Source organism: Pagrus pagrus (assembly GCF_965226575.1).
Source record: "Pagrus pagrus genome assembly, chromosome: 4".
NCBI lineage: Eukaryota > Metazoa > Chordata > Actinopteri > Spariformes > Sparidae > Pagrus > Pagrus pagrus.
The window spans coordinates 14353516-14375243 of NC_140188.1; the positions used below are offsets into that span (position 1 = coordinate 14353516).

General features: G+C 44.2%; 1 protein-coding gene across 1 annotated transcript; it reads right to left on the reverse strand.

The window, feature by feature from the left end:
- Positions 1-9677: 9677 nt before the first annotated feature.
- Positions 9678-20636, reverse strand: bmp16 (bone morphogenetic protein 16). Its single transcript, XM_084350788.1, has 3 exons — positions 20152-20636; positions 13851-14227; positions 9678-12157 (listed from the first exon to the last, which is right to left on the reverse strand). Exons 2-3 carry the CDS (start codon positions 14218-14220, stop codon positions 11082-11084), a joined length of 1446 nt encoding a protein of 481 aa, XP_084206914.1. The 5' UTR covers positions 14221-14227; positions 20152-20636; the 3' UTR covers positions 9678-11081.
- Positions 20637-21728: the final 1092 nt, after the last annotated feature.

Here is a 21728-nt window from a genome sequence, read left to right on the forward strand (position 1 = left end):
CATTTTTAGACGAGAGTTGGGTTCTCTGGCACGGTGACACAAGCAAATCCAGCATCACAGACAGTATTTCCTGCTAAAGATTTAGAAGATAAAACAACACTAGTCTTACTCTTCAACTGAAAGGCCAATATCAGAACAAACAGAGCAGACAAACCGCAAAAGGGGGGATGAGGGTGGAAGAAGGAGAGCTGAAGAGCAGGGGAGGGGAGGTGGAGGAAAGAAAATGTGAGATCAGGCCCAAATCTGTGGGGAAGCGGTAGCTTGGGCCGGACGAGTTCACAGATGTTTTAAAGTGCTAATCTAATCTTTATGCCAGGCCTTCCCCCTCCTCTCTCTCTTTCTTTCCCCTCTCCCTGTCTCAGTTTTTTCTTCTTTTCCTCCTTTTACTTTTTTGGAGGGAGGATGGAAAGGCTACGGCCTGTGTTAATGCATCTCAGGAGCATCATGTACCGCTGCTTCTCAGTGATGGGCCCTAGTTATTCATGCGCCTGTTATCAGCCCTGTTTTTAGACTAAGACACATATGCAATTGCAATGAAGGAGTCTGGGACTGAGAGAATGAAAAGATGCCTATAAGAAAGGATGGTGGGAAGTAAAGGAGCGAGAGGGGGGATTGTCTTTTCTTTTTTAAGAATATCACCCACGGTGATCGTTCATCAAGTTTCCTTTTTTTTACACTCTGACACGTTGTTGGTCCACAGACTTTACCTGTTATTTAAGCTTACCAAAAGTGTGTTGTGTTGACGTTATATGGCTCTGATACAGGATGAACAGGGATTACACTGACCTCTCATCTCGGAGAAACTGAATTTCAGGTTCCACATTTCCTCCCCTTGTCGCTCTATTCCTCGACTCTCACTCTCGCCTTCCTCCCCCTTGTTGCCCGATAGGAGGGAGACTTGGTGTCAGACAGTGGCTACAATGAAACGCAACTGACGGCTCCCTCAGATTTAGCGGATGTACTTGCCCAGGAGTTAATCTCGCTCCACAGTATTTAACAGCAAACCCAAATCCTGTGGTTTAAGCCTCTTCCTTCTGACATGCTAGACAAGAGACAAAGAGGCCACTGCCAGCAAAATCCCCCAGGTCACAAAACCTGGAAATATAGCCAGAGATTAGAGCTCCATGTGGGAGTGTGTAAGTAACAAAGCACTGAATCATTTCTGAGTTAATTACTTTTAAGGTTAGCAGATCATATCCACTTTTACTTCTGCAGGTGATATGTTGGGATGTGATTAGTCACTGTTGAACCTGGTGTTTCCTGTGTTATCCCATGACAGGGCATTCCTACAACTGACCACGAAGCCCTTTGAAAGTGCAAGTCATAAAACACACCATGATGAGTCCAACCTGGCAAACGCCGCCAAACCTCCAATCACTCACATCCTTCTTCGCCCCTGCCCCTCTCTCTCTCTCCCTCTCCATTTTCCTCTGTGTGCTGCTAAACATCTGGAGAAGAGGGATATCCTCGGAGTAAACAGACCAACAGCTGTTCACCAGCTCCTGTCTTTCCCTTCACCATCTCTCGCTCCCTTCATCATCACTTGCCTCCTCCTTATATTTCTCTCTCATTTCTTCACGGGCTGTGTGACAGTTTCTGTTTCAGTCATTCTGTTTGTTGTTGACTGTTGGCTCATCAACAGGTAACCATCAGTGATGGATGTGTTTATGGCTCTGCTGGTCTGGGCCTTGTGATATCAGTGATGGGGGACACAGAGGACACAGATTGAGTCATGGTTTCAGTTTGGGGCTGATACCTCCGCCATGGCTCAGCTGTCCCCTTTATCTGCATCAGATTGTTTTGATTTGTTTCATCAAAATCCATGCATTATTCCCTGAGAAATTACGAAAAATGCCCTCACAATGTTAAAGAAAGTGAAAAAATTGTCATGGATCTGTTCCTTTTACGGTTATTACGAGTTAATGTGGTTTATTCTGGGCTGAGACCCATCCTCCATCCAAGTTTCACGTTCTGTGTTTTTGTGTAATCCTGCCAACAAACAAAAAAACAAACGGACACACGGAAGTAATAAAAATACATTTTCTTTTGATGGGACAGTTGCACAATCATACAGGTTTTAAACATATTTAAAAAAAGTGCTCAGACAAATCAAGTGAGTACTCCTTAAACACAGATTGCAAGTTGTAGCAGCTTCATGTTTCACGAGTCATTCGCTCTGACAGGGCTCTGTCATGTGTAACTGGTAAGGTTAGTCAAACTCATCTGGAGGAAGTGACGTTAATGGGGTTGTAAATAAACCCATCACGGTTTACAGACAGACTTCCTGTTTCAGCTTTGACACACTGTACTCAAAGTAGTTGTGGGTCAGCTTTTTGTGTTTTCTTTGCGAATCCAACCACTAACCGGATTTGTGGACAACCCGGTCCACCTCTTGAACCACAGCCGCCCCCTGTAGCCCATTATGCTACTTTACACTTCTACTTCACCACATTTCAGGGGGAAACACTTTTCTTTTTTGCTTCACTACATTATCTGATGGCTTTCGCTACTTTACAAACAAAACGTAAGATCAGTTTATCAAATATGACTGTACTAAAGAGTAGAAACAACCCAACAGAATATAAAGTGGTTAAAACGTGCTCCACCTCCATCAGCTGTAATAGTATACAATAATAAAGCTCTCTTGGCCCAATTCTTATACTTCAAGTAGATTTTGCTGATAGTACTTTTGTACCTCAAGTGCAATCTTGGATAGATACTTTTACTTTTACCTGCCAAGTTGTAATGAACCAGAAATAACCTTTAATTTTGGCTGTCCCAGGGGAGTGTGAAAAGGTAAACGTGTGAGGGAGGGGGGGCCGACAGAGTCCAAATCTCTGCCTCCATCCTCCGCACAGCTCTAATTAAAACTGAAGTTAAGAACATCCCCTCCCCCTTTTCGACTCCAGTGGTGTATTTCCCTGAACGCATGCCTCAAGTGTCGAAAGCAAATCAGAGGCGGTGAGAGAAGGTCGGAATAGCAGAAACAGGGGAAGGAATGAATGCAATTTCCATTCATGCAGTGACAGCATCCGCGTAGTCAGACACCTGAAAAAACATCATTTTTCATCGTTGAGCTGTGAGGGAACGGGAAGAGGGGAGATGGAGATGAATGGTACACAGACCTGCATCACTCGTGACGTAGAAGTCATATCTGGTACTTGCATATGCACATTTTTCAGACAGAGACGACTGACATGGACGGATTTAGGACAACAGCTGGTTCTTATGCAACATCAAACACACATGCACACAGAGTTGGAGAAAAAGAGACATACATGTATAGAGAGACAGACGGACACGGCCGTCCTCCCTGACTTCAGGGGTCAGGGCTCTGGCTCGTGATGTGCCTGCTTCCGGTCTTTCGACGTGCTGCACCTGCCTCACTCAGCGACCCAGAGGTCCAGTTTTGCTCGTTCAGTTTTAGCATGAGTCTGTCTTTGAAGCATCGAGGCGAAACCCAAGACCCTCGCTATCTGTTTTATGTCTTCCAGACTCAAACCACCAACTCAGCAGCAGCAGCAACAGCAGCAGCAGCAGCACACAACTGTTAGATACATTCACATCTGCTACAGTGATTTGGGACACTATCATTTTATTGTGTGACACACTATATGTATCAAACAGCAATTTAGTGCACTTAAGGGGTTAGCATGATTGAAAACTGTTTCTGATGTCCAAAAGGGAATCTTTTGCAACCATTAAGGGTCTGTGACCCCGGCAGTATAAGTGATGCCCTTGCTCTTGTGCTGCTGGTATATCACTGTCAGCTTGGCTGTTATTTATCATGGCTGCAGGCACCACACACTGTTTGTAGCCGTGCTTCTTTGCCAAAGCCGCACATTTTTCAGAAATAAATGGAAAAATGGTTTTGGAACAAAAGAGGACATTTGTAAAAGCCAATATGGTTTCCATATTTCTGTCAAAATCTGCTTGTATGTTTTTGTGTGTACACAAATGGTCTCGCTCTGAGTGTGTATAAAAATGTATAAGCTGTTAGTGGTTGTGATCCAAGACATGCTTTAGACAGGTATGAATGAATGCTTCATGTGTACAGTGGGTGGGCTGCATAGTCGACCCAGCAGTGAGAGCAGCAGTCTGACAGAGAGGTGGGAGTCCAGACTGTCAGCCTGCAGGGGAGACCAGGGATGAACGAGGCTGCCTCAGGTATGTCAAAGCAGCTGGCTGGTCCTCGTGGACTCTATCTACACTCACTGCACTGTAGTGAACCAGGAAACCTGACAGTGCTCATGTCGAACTGTTGTAACTGGAGAATGCAGTAATAGACTATGATAATAAAAAAGGGAAGTGTCCAGAAGTTCAACTGCAGCACTGTTTGCTGACACATTTAAAAATCTTGACATGGAGAGACAAAGACACGAGGAGGCAGGCAGGTTAACGAAAAAAAAGGCAAACTTTAATAACAGAGCTAAAGTCCAAACACAAAATCCAAAATAAGTATAAGAGGAAGTTGACAAAAACACTTGTTTTGTCCTCAACGGAGACATTGTTTGAAATTTGCTACAGCTACATATTTTAACCTGAGACCGGCTTAACATCCACAGCAGTGGCACCAGAGGCTCATTTGCATGGTTGTACTGTATTTATCACGCCAGATGATTTGAAAAACAAGAATCCTCAGAGGAGTTAAAATAATAACAACTGGTGGCTGTAATGGGTCTAGATAACTTTTAATGTTGAGTCACATTGAAGAGATCATTAAAAAATTCAAGAGGAAGCCTTTTTTCTGGACTCTTGGTTTTTAGAAATGCTGTAGTATTTCTAAAAATCCCGACCACGTCTCTGCTGCATCATTTTCTTGAACCATCCTCTGGTTGCAATTATGTAGAAATCCCTAATAGTCCGCCCCTTGTGTGAAGAACTCTCTGAAATGCAAGGCATTTGCACTCCCTCCTGCTCTCCCGGTGCTTATCTGGCGTACATGGCAGATAAACATCTGGTCAGAAGCCATGTGTCCGTGCGGCCCTGTCACTGGGAGTAACCCTCTGCAGCTCCTCCGTAGCCCTCAGCATGATTTATGGACTGAGGGAAGGTGTTCCTCAGGGCTGACTGGGTCAAGGCTGCTGCTACCCAGCCTCAAACAGACTCCACACCTGACAAGATAAGCCTGGTCATATCCTGTCTTTGTGCTCAACGACCTCACCCTGAAGAATTCATAACCAGAGCACCTGTGAGGGGAAGCAGAGAGGGAGAAAACGTGTTTCAGAGGTAGATATGAGATAGAGGCAGCGTGCAGCCTCGATGAAGGGAGAGGTCAGGGTGTGATCAGCTTTTTAGACAATTGTCTGATCAGTTGTGTCCATGATATTCAGCATAACATGTTATAAAATCAACCAATTCCACCTTTTCTGTGTGTGTCACATATATTCTTTCTCAGCTCGATCCAGCTCTTGATTTAAGCCATTTACAAATCTATTTAAACCCTATTGTCTTTTTATAATGGCTGCTCTATTCCAACCACTGCTCAAATGTCTTGAGCATCTTGAGCAGGATTTTATACACAAGCTCACAAAAGAGCAAAGGTTGGCTGCAAAGCAAGAGTCTGCAATGACTGCAGGACGCCAGGATTGAAGGCGGTAAATCGATTTCTCGAGTGTAGGACTGTAGCTTTGGCATTGGCATCATTATTATATATCAAAAACAAAGCAAGAAACATGAGTCAAGACAGGCTTTGAACAATCCCACATGTGGCCAAACAAATATGATACTGTTAGGTTTCAGCAGCATGCTCTTACTTGTAGTAGTTCCTCCTTTGTTTCGACTGGCTGGTATTGGTTGACTTATCAGTCAACTGAGTGGCCCAGGTGTGGTAAGGGTTCTCGGTTACAGTGTACAGAGTGGATTTTGGCACTGAATCATTGTGAATAACCATGAGAGTCTCAAAATCTAAGCAATTTTCGTTCTTGGCTGTGGAGAGGGGAAACCTACAACCTCCAGCTTTGTTTCCTTTTGGGACCAGCCTCCATCAACAAAAACACTTGAACGAGAACTGTCTAATGACACCGCCTGGGCCGGCCGCCCGCAACGAGCTCTCAGGGGCTGTTTACACGACAATGGGCCCGAAAAGTATTTTCCTCATAGACTGCCATTATAAAAGAGATATCTGTAAAACAAGGTCAGCTTATTAATAATCACTCCACTCCATCTTGAGGAAAACGTTCAGTTTGCCACCTGTTTCTAATCTAACACCTGAGACAACAACAAGTCGACGGGTCAGGCTGAAAGAGGTGAAGGTTTGGAAGAGAAAACGTTACAAGGACGTGCAGGTGATTGATAAATAGGCCCAAGATAAAAGAGAGGTTGAAGACACTGATTTGCAAAAGGGGATGCTGAAGGATGAGAGAGATAGATGAGTCAGGAAAAGAGGAATAAGGAATGGTTTGTAGGTTAAAGTGTGAGAGTAGGGGGTCATGGAGGACAAAAGGTCAGAGGTTATCGCTCAGCCACTAAGTGAACCATGATGTGTTACAACTCATGAGATGAAATGTACTGACACTTACCCAAAGAGTTATCTAAAAGAACTCCATCTGTGCACATGATATCATATGACACGTACAGTATTTATCTGCCTCTGTTACGCTTTCTTTGCTTGTTTTTCTCTTCAAGCGTTAAGAGGCGTAATATGCAGGAAGTTTAGATCTGTCTGCAGCAGTTACTTCTCATGCTAGAGTGGCAGCTTACAGTCCAGCAGTTTGGCACAATATACACATATATATAACGAAATAGAGTTCAACATTTGCAAACAAAAGCTTTGCATGACAGTCCTACAAGATATGCAGACCTCCATTAAACAGGTGGACACCAAGCGCAAAGACTAAATGTCCAAAAACAACACTCCCACTCCTCTAATCATGGAAACAAGCTGAAGTGGCTGCCTGCCATGAATTTTCCTGCAATGCCTCTCCCAATCAGGCCAGCACTGAGCGATTATCCTCTCTGTTATAACCACTGGGATGCATTAAAACTGGTTAACGCCAGGAGAATAAGTGTACAAAAAGGATCAGAGGATTTATTTTTCCACCTAGAAGCTAATACGATTCTTAAGAGGAATTCTTCATAACAAATATGAAATAATGACATTGGAAGATGAGAATAAACACCAATTTATTAATTATTAATTGTTGGCAGTTATAAGAACCTTTGTTTATGGCAAATAATATAAGTATCTCTGTGAAATGAGTGATATGTTCCTGGGAAATAATCTCAGATCCTGAGATGAAAGAGAGGAAGGGAATAGCAAGTTAGAAAGTTTTTATTCTGATGTGGTCTGTAGCATCTCAGCTACTGTAGCTGCTTTATGGGATGTTAAAGGTCAAGTGTGTAGGATTTAGTGGCATCTAGCAATGTGGTTACAGATTGCAACCGACTGAGCACCCCTCAGCTCACCCTCGCCCTGCCACTAGAGCCAGTGTTTGGTTTGTCTGTTCTGGGCTTTTGTAGAAACATGCTGGTTAGCAATGCACAAACTTTACACTTGTGTGTTTGGGTCGAAAGCAGATGACACCCTGCCCTTTCCCCTGACTTTGGTTGTGGGCTTCACTCACCTGTAAGCTGCAGTGAGCTGGACCATCTGGTGGCAGAGAGGGCAGGGTCGTCCTCTCAAACACGCAGGAATGTGGAGGTCAAAGTCGATGCTGAGTGGGTTTGACCCCTGGTTTGAGTAGCGACCAAGTGTGCAAACTTTTGCTCCTCTTCTTCTAAGTTTTCTTTATCTCTCTCTTTGTCTGTCTGCGCCCCTGTGTGATATCTGGGATCAGAAACATGTGTGCACTCTTCACGGGTGGAAGTGTAGTGTAATACTGTGTTTCACTGGTTTTGGCAGTTAAGCTGTGCTGTAGAGATAAGACCATTCCCCCCTGCATTTAAACCTAACTCTCAGTCTCACAGCTGTTTCGATGTTAGAAGTTAAAGCTGTTTCCTCAGCTACAGTATCACATACACAAATCTGTTTAGATCAGTGCTCTCCGTTGGACTACTGGCTTCCTTTTTTCTTCCTGCACATGTAGGCTGAAGAGAACGGTATACATGTGAGGCTTTTACAAGCATTTAGGCCCCAGAAAAATAAACTTTAAGAGAAGACACTACAGGTGAAAACACTGGTTTTTCAAACACTTTCTTCAGACTAGTAGAGAGAAAATGTCCAAAATACACATATAGGTGTTTATTTTATTTCAGATTTCTGTTATGGATATTTATTTTTCATTAAATTACTCAATTTGCATGTTTAATTGGGCAAATTTTAAGATATGGCCAGGATTTTAGTTCAAACATTAAACAAATGAACTCAAATGTCAACAGAATGTGAAGAAACAACACTGTTGACATTATGTCAAAGACATCTATAGCTGAAGTTAGCATGCTAACCAGCTAGCCCCAGCTCGTCCTATCTCCTTATACCTTTTTGTACCAGCAAGGGGATGTCGGACAGCACGCCATGGTTTTAATTGGGAGATGTAAAAGGGAAAAATAAAGGAAATATTTTTCCTGATTTAACAGAAAAATACAACCATTCACCATCTGAATTCAAACTTCTCTCTTTTATTGAACAAAGAACAGCTGATTTTTCTTGTTAACTCATTGTAAAACACATTTCATTCAAACTGAACATGAATGAAAATAAACTAACTATAACAGTCTTGGTTTGTCTTTCCACAATCGCCTCTGGTTTGGTCGAAAGACGTGAAAATATTTCAGCTCTAAACACCATTCTTGCATAGTCCTGATTGAGGCCGCTGTAAATCGCCTCTGTAGTGTATCCCCTGTCTTCAAACTTTCGACTGTACCCCATTGTCCGTGGTCATCCACCCCGAGGTTGCTGTGCAGGCAGACTCCAGTCAGCTAATGGGGCCGCTTAGCTTGACGACTACCTACTTACTAATGGCCAGTAGTCTCTGCAGCAAAGGATAGCTACGGCAAAGAATAACAAAACCAGTTTGGAAAGCAGCAATAAGCAGTGTTGCTGCCCCCTATAGTTTTGGAGCTACCTTTGAATTCCCAAATATGAGTGAGGAATATTCATGATAATATCCATTAGTTAAGATTTTGACCCTGTTGACCATTTTTTGTATGAATGTATCGATGGATGTATTGAATATAGTTTTTTTTTCTGGTACTCTGAGCCAGAAATCTCAACCTCTCTCCACCAAACATTCAAGTTTCATTACAATCTATATTCTGAAGGTTTGTTGACATGTCATTAGCCAGATTTATACAACATTTAATTCCCAAAATCCATTAAAATGTATTTATTTTTTTTACGTCTGTTAACATTATTTTCTGATTCATAAAAAAAAGTGATAAAAGGAGATATCTGGAAGCCATTCTGCAAAAACATTTTACTCTAATATGTCAACAAAATCAAGAATTTAAACCTGGCTTTACCCAATGTTCAGACATCTGCCCTGGAAAGGTATGCAAATAAATGCATTTTTAATTAGAGAAAACCTAATTTGCATATTAAAACATCACATTTCAGAAACCTTGTAATACTACTAATAATTGTCTTTGTGTAAGTTATCAACTGGGAGAGGTTTCATGGTGATATCTATAAGTTAAACATTTTACCCCATTAACCTGTAGAGTCTCACTTTATCAAGAACTTAGGAGAAAATAGTTGATGCAAAAGAAAGAAGTCACGTGACAGTTGTGCTGTTTGCTTTGTTTATTAGAGGTATATTGTCAAACATTTTACAAGCTGTTGCTTAAATGTTTCCATTTAGAGAGAAAAATGCAACACTGAAAAACAATTATTAGCTCAGCTCAACACTTTTAAAGCCCCTGTTTGAAAGGCACCAAAGTTTTAATATCACTCTTCCGTTTTTTTTCTTGACACATGCAGACACAAAGACACCTTGTTGTTACACACTTCAGTAGCTACAATACATAGAGAGCTTTCATTTGACTTGTTAGTTGAGCTTTTTAAAGGCAACACCACTTACGTCTGCTATCACGTGTTGTACACCGACATGTGTGCAATGATAAGGCGGGAGGTTTGAGTTAATTCAATACACTGAACATTTGTACGGATGTAAAGCTACCATAACTTACTGCATGTGGACGGCGGGCTTTCAGTTCGCTGTATGGTCCGTTGAGTGCACGCATCTTAAATATTTTCAAGATTAAATACACCATATTGCTGCTATTTTAAATACATAATGTGTCTTTTTTAAGTTAGAATCGCCATTCAGTGGAATTATGCATAATCACAAGACAACCATCACTCGGATTTTCTTCACGTCTGCAAAAGGAAATGTACAAAAAAAGTCTCTTTTTTTTAAATAATAGTGATAGTAGTACATTCAAACAATAGCATAATAGTTCCTCAGCATTATTGTTGTGTTTTTTTAAATAGCTTGTGATGTAGGGGTGCTTGTAAGCGACAGTCACGTTCATAAAAACAGATGCACCCTACTTCTTGGTTCAAATACTGCAGAAACAACACTGTCACACAAAGTTTAGACGCCGTGCTTAGTGCCATCGTCGTATTGCTTATGATCGTCAGGAAGTTCACTGGAAAGTTCTGCTCCGGAGCCTCGATGGAAGTTCCCCTGCCTGCTCCAAACCGCTTCGGCTTCACAACAGCTAAACACATGTGCCTGTCTGAGAGCGAGATGAGTGGCAAACACTGCGATATAGAATAGACGCCTTCCGATGTTAAAGCGCTGGCTTCTCATGAGAGCACAAGCAGCCTGTCAGTTGATGGCGTACACAGCTGCATCATCGCAAAATGGAGACAAAGTGAAAAGTCATTCCTGGCAGTTTACCTCCGTCTACCATATTTCCTCCTCTGCCTTTTTGTCTAATCATTTATCATGTTGTGTGGCAGATTATGTATGTTTCTCTCACACTCTTTCTATGTCTTGCTCCTGATAATGATGATTTAGCTGCTATATGCCTTCCCCTTATCTCCCTCTTCTCCACTCATCCTTTTTATGCTGCTACATTTGCCTCTATCAGTCTGTTTGCAGTAAGCCGCCCTCTGTAGTCTCTTCTTTCCCGCCGTCTGCCTTTTCATGCTTCTATCCTTCTCCTATTCGCTTGACGCTCTATGCTCTGGCCCACTACCGGCAGCCGCAGCCCTCCACCACCATGTCCTGGTAGTTCTTCAGCACCACTCGGTCTTGAGGGTCCAGATAGAGCAGGGCGATGGGGCTGAGGGAGGTGGGGACGCAGCAGGCACGAGGCACTGCTCCGTTCACAGAGTTCACCAGAGTTTGCACCATGGCGTGGCTGGAGGAGTTCATGTGGTCGGCCAGAGGAAAGCGACACTCTCCCAGGCAGAAGAAGGCGTCATAGCCGCTGGGCGCAATGATCCACTTGTGCCAGCCCACGTCGTTGAAATCTACATACAGCGGATGACGGCGGCATCTGTTGCGGGAAAGGCGTTTCAGTTTCGCAGCGCGGCCGCCATTTCTTTTAACCCTTCCACTTTCGCTCCAGCTGACCCCTCCTTTATCACGCCCCCACCCTGGGATAGTGTACCCCATTTTTTTGGCCCTCCCCAAGGTTTGGCCTCTACTGCGGCCTTTGCTGCTGCTCCTCACTCTCTCTTTTGTCCCTTTTCTCCCTCTCATCCTCTGGCCACCACCGGGGGTCCTCCTGCCATGTTTGACTAAGGGCTCTCCACGCCCGTCATGACTGTAAGTCACCAAGAGGGGTCTCTCCTGCGCCCAGCTGTGCTCGTCCTGACCCACGGACCTGCATACCCTCAGGTGTCCATCTTTGTGTTTCACTGCCTCCTCCTCCCCTTCAGCAGAGGAGGTGCTTTGTTCAGGGAGCGAGGTGGAGCTGTTGTCAGGTCTGACCTCCAGGAGGAAGCCCAGGCTGCCAGTCCCAGCGAGGGCCTTATGGAGGAGCTCTGTATTTAGGGTGAAAGCCTCCCAGTAACCACTTGCTTTATGACTGTTGAGGCCATTGGTGAGTAACCTTGTCTCCAGCAGGGTGGGCTCAGTGTCCTCATAGTGTTCAGAGAGGTATATGTTTAGTCTGTGGGCCCCAGGGCCCAGGGAGGCTCTGTCACTGCGGAGGAGCCGGAGCTCAGCGGAGAGCACCCTCTCATCGTCAGGGATGGAGGAAATATTAAAGGCGATGTGCAGCTTCTTACGATCCTCTGCTATGGGACTGGCTCCAAGGGGCTCTGAGAGAAGGAGGAAGAAAGACAAGGAAGTGCAGGAGTTTAGTGTTATTTATGCTTAAAAAGCATATATTTACACTCAACAAGACATGATTCAGAGTTGTCATTTGCCAGATCTTTTTTGCACAACCTCAAAAGCAGGAAAATTGCCAAACTATCTGCCAAAATCAGCTAATAACTTAAAGGTACACTATGTCATTTTTGGGAAGAGAGTTTAATCAAAAGAGAAAAATCTTCATTGACTGTTTTTTTATGCTTAAACAAACTAAATAAACAAACTCTCTTTGTTTACATGACTGAATAAATTGAATAAACAAACTGACCTTAAAGGACAACACAATTTCATACTGTTTTACTTTGTTGTGGCGGACCCTGCCACCCTTCTAACTTCAAACAGTGTTCTGGGGACTGATTTTCCTCTGAGAATAGCTTGTTTATTCAGTTCTGGAAAAAACTAATATTTCTGAGTTTATATTAATAAACTAAATATTGAATTTCTACTCCAAAAATACATAGTGCCCCTTTCATTGCAGGATTTTCTTAAAAAAATGTCGACTCATACAAAAGGTAATCCCTCTCAGTCATCACTTGAAGGTTGTAACATTATTTTTTATTATGTGGCTGTGTTCTTGACGTTTCTGGGTGTTAGCCATTCTTGAGAAAGACAGTTAAATGTTGAGTCACAGTCAAATACAGACGCTGTGGGTTGGTGGCTCGCCAACCCAAACCTTTGGTGTTTGACAAACCTGGGAAATGAGTCTAAGCAATCCAAATAGATCCTGCATTGTGTGCCTTTAAGTTACCAGGGTAGAAAATGACAGGTAGCTCATGTTGAGCTACCCCCATAAAAGTTCCCACATTTTGCATGAAGATATTACGTTCCCCAAGTAAAACCATTACAAGTGTTCATTTGTACCTAGATGTGTTTAAAGTTAAGGAAGTAAAGGCGCACCCGTCTTACAGTCATTTTTTTGCCCCAGGGCCTTGTGTCTCTAAATGCGTCTTGTTCACTGCGGGTCAATTACTTTTAGTATTTTGGTTAATTGAAAATTTGCTTATCTAAATATCAACTTCTACATGAGAAGATAGTTTTGTGTGCACGTGTTGTAGAGGCCTTTCTCTGTAATGATCCAGGAACACCGCCCCTCGGGGGCTTCGAGACATATTATCCCTCACATGACCCTCCTGATAAGATTAAGTGACTGGGTGTTCAGGTGTTCTGGTCACTTTCTTAGGCCTGGCAATCTGGCGTCTCCTTAATCTCCAATTAAAGCAATTAATTGACTTCAGAATTTGATTTCTTGTCAAGTAATCTTTAAGAGCCTTTAAGAGGCCTGCTTGCACAGAGGGTGTCAGGTGGGGGATCACTGGCGGCCCAACAGCACATGTTTGCCCCGGGGCCCCCCAATAAATTAATCCAGCCGTGATCAGAACCTGCAGTGCAGAGTTTAAGATAAACTGTATCTACACTCTCACACATGTTTTGACAGAAGACTTTAGCATTGTTACAACACATCTTATCTAAGAGTACACAGATAGATCTCCCCAGTGAGTCAAAACAAACATATGCTACTGTCATAAAAAGGATCTTTATGCTTCATCTGTGCCTGATAAAAAATCAACAGCAATGCATAAAAAGCTTTCCTGAACTATAGTTTTTACATCCACGGACATCATGACTTTTCAGTGAGCCTACCATCGTGGTGAAAGCTGCGTACGGTGTTAGCCTGCTGGATGTGCTGGCTGGGGAAGCTAAATGAAGGGTCCTCCACCAGATGGAACTGCTGCTGGTGGAAGCGGTAAAGATCCAGGAGGTATCGGGGCACCGGCACTCCAGGCCGAGGGTCGGGCTGCGACTGCAAGCCCAGCCGGCTCAGGAGGAGACTCTGGATGGTCTGAGCCAGACTGGGCTTCAGGAGGGAACCACCAGCTGGTGTAGGCGACAAGGAAGAAGGCACGGGGGACACCCTGCCATGGTCGAGCTCGCTGGTGTCTCCACCCTGGCGACCAGACGAGGCTTGAGGTAGCAGCAAGACCATGAGGAGCAGGAGGTTAGCAGGGAACATGGTGGACCTGGGGAAAAGAGGAGAGGATGTGATAAACATCAAGGCACAAACTTGTGAAGGCAGGTTGATGCACAATACGTGTTTTATACAGGAGCAATGTAAATCATGTGACACATTATAAAGTATCGTTTGAGAAATCTGCAAAAGCGATAGCTCCTCTGAGATGCTACTGGACTCTGTATATCATGCTTATGTCTTCTACTTCCTGGACACACTAGTTTCTCATTAGTCCACAGCCTTCATGTGTGCATGTGTTCAAGAAATTTACTGTCCACATAACCACATGAAGTTGTTTGCTTGTTACTCCTGGCTGTAGAAACAGTGCCATTTTGTTTTCTCTCCGTTAATTTATGGCGAGCTTCTTACCCCCAAGGCCCATATATCTCCTAGGACACCTGAGCAGGAGTAATTAAACAGTCTCTATATGTAATTTAAACATGCTGCGTGTGTGTTTGTGTATGAAAGCCGTCTAGCATTAATCAAAGGCTGTGGTCTCTGGTGGCATGTCATGGAGTTGTTGGGGCATGTCACAATGACAGATAACTAGATGTTCTTCTTCTCTCTTCCATCTCAAATCACTGGATTATTCATTCAGTATCTTTTTTTAGAAGAAGTGAAGTGAAGAAGTTGGATTAAAGGGGCACTTCAAACTCAAATTCAAACAAAGAATTCTGATATTTACAATATTAAAGAGGTAATAATAAAAAATATTCATTTCTTCCATAAGTGAATAAACAAGCTGTCCCCAGAACTCGGTTTGAAGCTAGAAAGGTGGCAGGGTCCGCCACATATGAAGTAAAACAGTATGAAACTGGATGAAAGTGTTTGTTTATTTTTATTTATTGTTTGTTCAGGCTTAAAAAAAATCAGCAAATGAAATTCTTCCTCTTCCGATTAACATTTCTTCCCCGAAACTACATACAGTAATGCACCTTTAACTACGGTCAACAGCATTTCATCCCAGCAATCACTCCTCTTTTGCATATGGACATACCCTCTAGAGTTATGTAGACAGGATGTATTGCTTTGGAGAGATTAAAGTATATTGGGGGAAGAGAAGAGCGGTTGCTTGCACATACTATTTTTGGAAAGTCATAATATTGAATGATATGAAAAAATATGAACTATGATGCACTGATGCAATTTAATTTCTAATAGAGATAATGATAAAACAAAGTACATTTTCTGCTTCTTTATATTTCTACTCCACTATATTTATTTGATGACTTTGGTTAAAAGTTACTTTGAAGATTGCATTCTGCATCAAAAACAAAGTTCACATTTTTTGGGAAACAACAACCAGGCTTTTAAAAACCCTGTGACTTTCAGATCTGATAATCAGCCACAGTATACAGTATATACATGCACAGTTATTGAAAGAATTAAAGTTGAGTTTAGCTGTGCGTGCAGTGACAAAAGCCAGGCTCAACTCATGACATGCTCAAATATGCAACTTTAGTGGTTTGTTGGGACATTGGGTCCTCTTGAAACTCTGTTGGTTACCTAAAAACCTCTTCTATCGGTTCCTCCAGAGCGACAGCGAGGATTATTTGCACCTCTGCAGGACTCTTTTAAGCTTTGCTCACCTGCTTCCTGTTGTTCAGATTTCAGAAGCATGTTCATATTGTCTCCACCTCCATCATTAAAAGCACAGTATGTCATTTCTACTGCTAGGGGTCTGCCAAGCAAAACAAAACAAATGACGTAAGTAGCAGGGGATCATGGGAGTTGTAGTCTTCTTTGGTAAACAACCACGACTGCTGATGAAAATCTTTTTGATGTGACTCAGGCAGAAATGTTCATGGATGAGGTGATGTTTTAAAGTTTTATTCACGTCACGTTTAGTCAGCGACTTGCTTCTTCACTTTCTGACTCTCGCCTGGAAGTTAAAGCGACAGCTGACCAAAGCTACTGTTAACTCGTTAGCTCAGTTAGCCGGAGAGATGGTGTTTACACCGCCAGCACAGGACCTTTGGACCACTGGGAGAAAGAGGTTTTCAGGCCCTGGTTAGCATGCTAACTTCAGTAGATATCTCTGCAACACAATACATAGACATCTTTGATATTCTGTTGATAATTGTATTTATTTACTTAATATTTTCAGCTGAAATTCTTTCATATCGCACCTTTAAGGAAAGTTTGGATTTCTCTGTTGGATTTGGAAACATTTAGGATGATGTAAGTACACAATTAAAAAACATTTATAATAAAGATCCAGTCATTTTAAAAGCAGATATGTTACATATTGCACCTTTGATTCTGACCAACACCTCACAGATGCCACAACGTCGCTTAGACTGAACTTGATTGTGTTTCAGCTGACTCACAACAAGTGATCGTCTTATCTCCCTCTCCATGACTACTCTCTGTGCGGGAACACGACACACACAGACAGGGGTCACACAATTACCATCTAAGACCAGGCTAACACCCTGCACCTCTGTAGGTGTTAATGACTGAGCGGGTAATTAGAAACCAGCAAGTTAAAGGCCCTCTTGACCCGAAGAGGTCGAGGTGAGGTGTTAAAAGAGCAGAAGAGTAAAACCTGTTGACCTGTCGGACACAAGACAATCTGAGCTGCAGGTAGAATAGGATCATTGTCGCCCTGGGTTGATGGACACTTATAAATGCTCTTTTTCACTTACTCCCAGTGTTCGTACTTATCTCTTTCCTTGTCCGAGCTCTCCCATATCTCTCCTCTATCTCTTTATCTCACCCCTCCGAGGGACAGAGAATTGATTAAGCCCTCTACAGCGAGATAACAGAGGAGTTTATGGCCTCACGAACACATAATGACACTGTAATGACTGCTAATCTCAGCACGCTGTCAGAAAAAGGGTTAAAAAGAGGTCACAGGTGTGAAGGTGTGTGTATTTTTATGTGGTTGTGCGTATGTGCGCTGTACTTGTGGTACCCGGTTCAAAGGGCAGACCTGGGAAAATAAGCCACCTCCAAAAGCGTGGGATCGCTGCTAGCTATCCATTAAGCTCTCGCAGCCCCACCCAGGGCTGTTTCACCTGAGGCAATGCAGCAGAGGACAATTACAGATTAGACGCTCACGCTGCACAGCCTCTCCCATATACTGTGGAAGCTTGTAAAGCTGATTAAGGACAACAACACCACCTCTCTCCTGTACTTTCCTCACCTACAAAACCACCCAGGTGACTCTGAAGGTTCAAAGGTTCAGTCGTCACACAGCAGAGTGTGTTATAGCCGGAGCGGGGCCGAGAAACACAGAGGAGAAGAGAAAAGCTTGCCCTACATCACTTTGACATACATACAGCCTCTCTGTTCTCCCTGGGTGTCTGTGTTGTGACTGGTTGTTTCTAATTTAGACAGAACAAAGAGGATCCAGGCCTAATTTAGCATCTTTATGTGTCATGTGCACCCTGATGTCGACTCATTCCAGTTAGCCAGAAAAACTGACATTTTTACGATTACACTTCCCCCAGTTCCTACTTCTATGTCTGTCTACTCCGGCCTCCCTGCACTCTTTTTATTCTTTCTCCCGCTGGCAGGAACGTGGACTAATCAAATGTATGATGAATGGTGAGATGAAGGATTGTAGCAGCAGCAGCAGAAGCAGCAGCAGCGTTTGTGCATCTTTTCCCTCTCTGCCTATTAGACATATTAGATGTGACCTGACCTCCCAAGCAGACAGTAGCGTGACCCTGGCGCACGGCGGACGAGTGTCGTCGCCGGCCTGCCTCGTGTCTTTCTGGACTCGCTGATTAAAACCTCTGACCCGATGTCCGTTTCTGACCCTCTCTGCCTCCTCTTTTTATCTGTTTATTTCAAACCCTGCTCCCTTTCCCCTTCCTCCTTCCTCTTTGCATTCCTTGAACTTTGTCCTTCTGCTTTGTCCTCCGTGTTGTCATATTGCGTTTTCTCCTTCCCCTCTCCTGGCTCATCCATCAATTTTTCTGACTTTCTCTAGGTATTTCTTGTTAGAAAGATCTGTTTTCTTGCCTCTCTGCATCTCCCTCTCCCTCTCTCCTGTTAATCTTGCTCTTTTTTCCTAGGCCTTGAATGAATGGTGTTTTTGCGGAAGAGTGCGGCGCACAGTTGCCGGGCCAGAGGGCCGGAGTGTCACCGCAGCCGGCTGATTTATCCACCGCCGCTGTCTTCATGTTACGCCTGGTCCCTCAACTTTCCCTTCCTGTTGTTCTTCCCGTGTTTCTTTTCCCAAATTCCTCCTCTCGTTCTCCCTGATCCCCCCCCCACCCTCCTTCCACTTCTCATTTTTCTATGCAGCCGTCTCTTTCTTGCAGAACATAATATGCGCAGCGTACCCGCCACAGGGTTAATTTCCTTGCTCCGAGCTTGCTCAGATACTCAGAAATATGTCATGTCGGACGGCCTCCTGAGCCCAAATGTGATGTACGGTGTATAAACGCACACCTGAGAACACTTCAGAGGATACATCTGCATTCACACAACAGCAGACTTATAAACTGAGCATGCACGCCATAGTCTGTATAATTAACTGAGAGGTTATGACTGCGTGCTTAACTAGTCATTAATGCACGACTTTGAGCCGTGGAGTTAATGTATATAATGGAAAAAAGTCCAAAACGGGTGCTAGCGGAGTCGTGGTTCTGCTCTCTGAGGCGTAACAGATGAAATCATTAGAACAATATTCCAGGTAGTGCTGCTGTGTGCTTTTATTGGACTCTATTAGAACAGCTCACTAATTCATCCCAGCTGCACCGATTAGCTAATGACCGAGACGTCAAACACATACACATACACACACGGACACACACTCGGGAGTCCATGCTAAGAACAGTGCAGGGTTTAAACACATGCTAAGTTGCACTGTGAGCGCTAACACGTACGCAGAAACATGCGCCAAGACAGTGGCAGACTCAGGATGTTTGAGGGGCACCAGTTGTATGCGGGGGGGGGGGGTGGCACCAGCAAGCAGAAAGTGGTGATCTATTTATAGTGAAGAGAGGGCACACACCGTGTTTTGTCCACCGGAAGGGCACCCTAGAGGGCACTTTATCATGTTTTATCTACCATAGGGGCATCCAAGAAGACACGTTTTCAAACATGGGGGCACCCTCCTGCACCCCCCTGAGTCCACTAGTGTGAAGTACTGTAACTGTAAGATGGGTTTAAGCTGAAATTGATTTAGACAAACACACACACACACACACACACACACACACACACACACACACACACACACACACACACACACACACAGGTTCGGCAGAGTAGACCCAGTAATTCCCTGCTTCCACAATATAAGTACAACCTGCTCCACACACACACACACAGACACACACATACATGCTCTGTTTTGGCTTTTGTCTCGTTTGTGTGTGATCTTGAGGATCAACAGGTTGCCGTGTATTTCTCCCTTTCATCCTCCTTTTCTCCCTCAGAATATCTCCTCTCTTGTCTCGGCGCCCGGGATGCTCTGGAGGTCTTAGCGTCACAAGTGCATTGTGGTTAACAGGAGGCCCCGCTGAGCCACAACGCTGCACAAGCATCAATGGAAACACTGACATATCTAACCTGTGACTGCCGAAAGCTCCGAGCCTGCTCTCGTCGTGTCTCTGACAGCTGAGCCGACGTGAAATACAGAACAAAAACACACCTCGCCTTCTCTGCTTTTCACATTAAAGCGTCTGAGCGTTCACACTGAAGGCCGATTCATACTGTGTATGTGGTGAGTTATGCTCTTTGAACTCATAATGGCCACATTATTCTCAGACAAGTTGCTCACCGGACAAGATTTTGATTGAGCAACACAGTTTGCCAGCGGTGTATGCATGTGCATGAGTGTGTGTGTGTGTGTAGTTCCCCTGAGTGACTAATGGTTTCAGCAGCACAGTTCCTGTGGCCTGTGGCTTGACAGACGTACAGATGTGAACGTGTATGTGTGTGTGTGTGTGTGTGTGAAGGGGATGTAGTACTCACGTCCAGGTGTGGTGGGATGTATGCAGAGTCCATGGTTTATCCTTGAGCTCCAGTGTTACGATCCCTCGGCTCTCGCTCCCGCTCCTTTTGGACAGAATGGACAAAGTGGACTATTTTACCTCTTATTCTCTCTCTCTCCTCTCTCTCAAGGTAACCAGTGCCTGTCTCTCCCGTGTCTCCTACGTAAGTGGACTGTAGGTAATGCTGCTCTCTCCATGTTTTCCTCCCCTCTCTGCTCCCTTGCTCAGCTTCTCATCCTGTTGTCAGTGTCAGATAAGCAAACTCTTAAAAACATCCACCGGCTTCCCCTCTGCCTGCCTGCCCGCCTGCCTGACCTCTGCTCGTGGGCAACTCCCTTTCTCTGTCGCCTGCACTTCCACCCCTGCTTGTTTGAAACACACTGGGATCGCCGCTGTGCATGGACGCTGCAGGAGGAAAATGAGTTGTGTCTGTCAGTCTGTCTGTCTGTCTGTCTGTACTGTATCACCGGCAACAACTCCCTCTTGCTCCTAAACCTCCTTACTATGTCTCTCTCCTTGTCTCTCCACTCTGTTCCTCCCTTTTGTATCTCCTCCCCTTTTCCTCTCTCTCTCTCTCTCTCTTGCTCTCTCTCTCTCCCACACACACACACACACACAAACACACACACACACACTCACTCACTTTTTTTTGTTGCCTTTTTGCTATGCAATACTGAGTACTCAGCTGGTAAACTCAGTTTAACTCTAATTGACTTTCCTGGCCACTAAGATCCTCCCAAATAGTGATGTCACAAAGACCAACCCCAGTACATTTACAGGCTGTTATCTCTCTCTCTCTCTTTTTCACACAAACACACACACACACACACACACACACACACGCACACGATCACACTAAAATGAAACTAAGCCCACTCAAACAGACATTGATGTACACATGCACACACATATGCATGCGACCTGTCCCAGATAACCCCGAGGTCAGCACACGCTGATTACTCTCCACATGTCCTCCTTTAACAAACTCACCTGCCGCTTCTCATTGGCACCATTTTACGTTTCGGCCAACGTGCTCGGGGACACTGGCTCCGTCATTATAAATACGAGGCCCCATGACACTGAATAAGAGCAAACAGTCTCAAGACAAAAAGGTATGAATGGATGACTCATAACAGCTGCCATGAAGTCACCTCAGTTGAGTTTCGTGATTGGATGGAAGTGAACGTCGAGGTAAAAAGAAAAAAAAAGAAAAAGAGAAGGCTGTACTTCTCCACTACGGGTTGAAGCAAGGTGCGTGCGTCCTTCCAGCGCCGAGCGGCGGGTGGCGGGGTGAATTTGTATTCATGGGGTGGGCCCATGAGAAAACGTCTCTTTAGGATGCATCGTCTCACATATTAGATCTCATCTGGAGAATCACTTGCCCACGTCCCCCTGCTCCTCCTCTCTGTCCCCTCCACTTGCTCTTCCCGTCCACTCCCGTACAAACACACAAAAAATCACCCACAGAACTCATTCATCCCGAGGCTGAGTAATTGTCTCAATGCAGAGCGACTTTACACACAAACGCACACACTCTCGCAGCGCACACATTTTCTT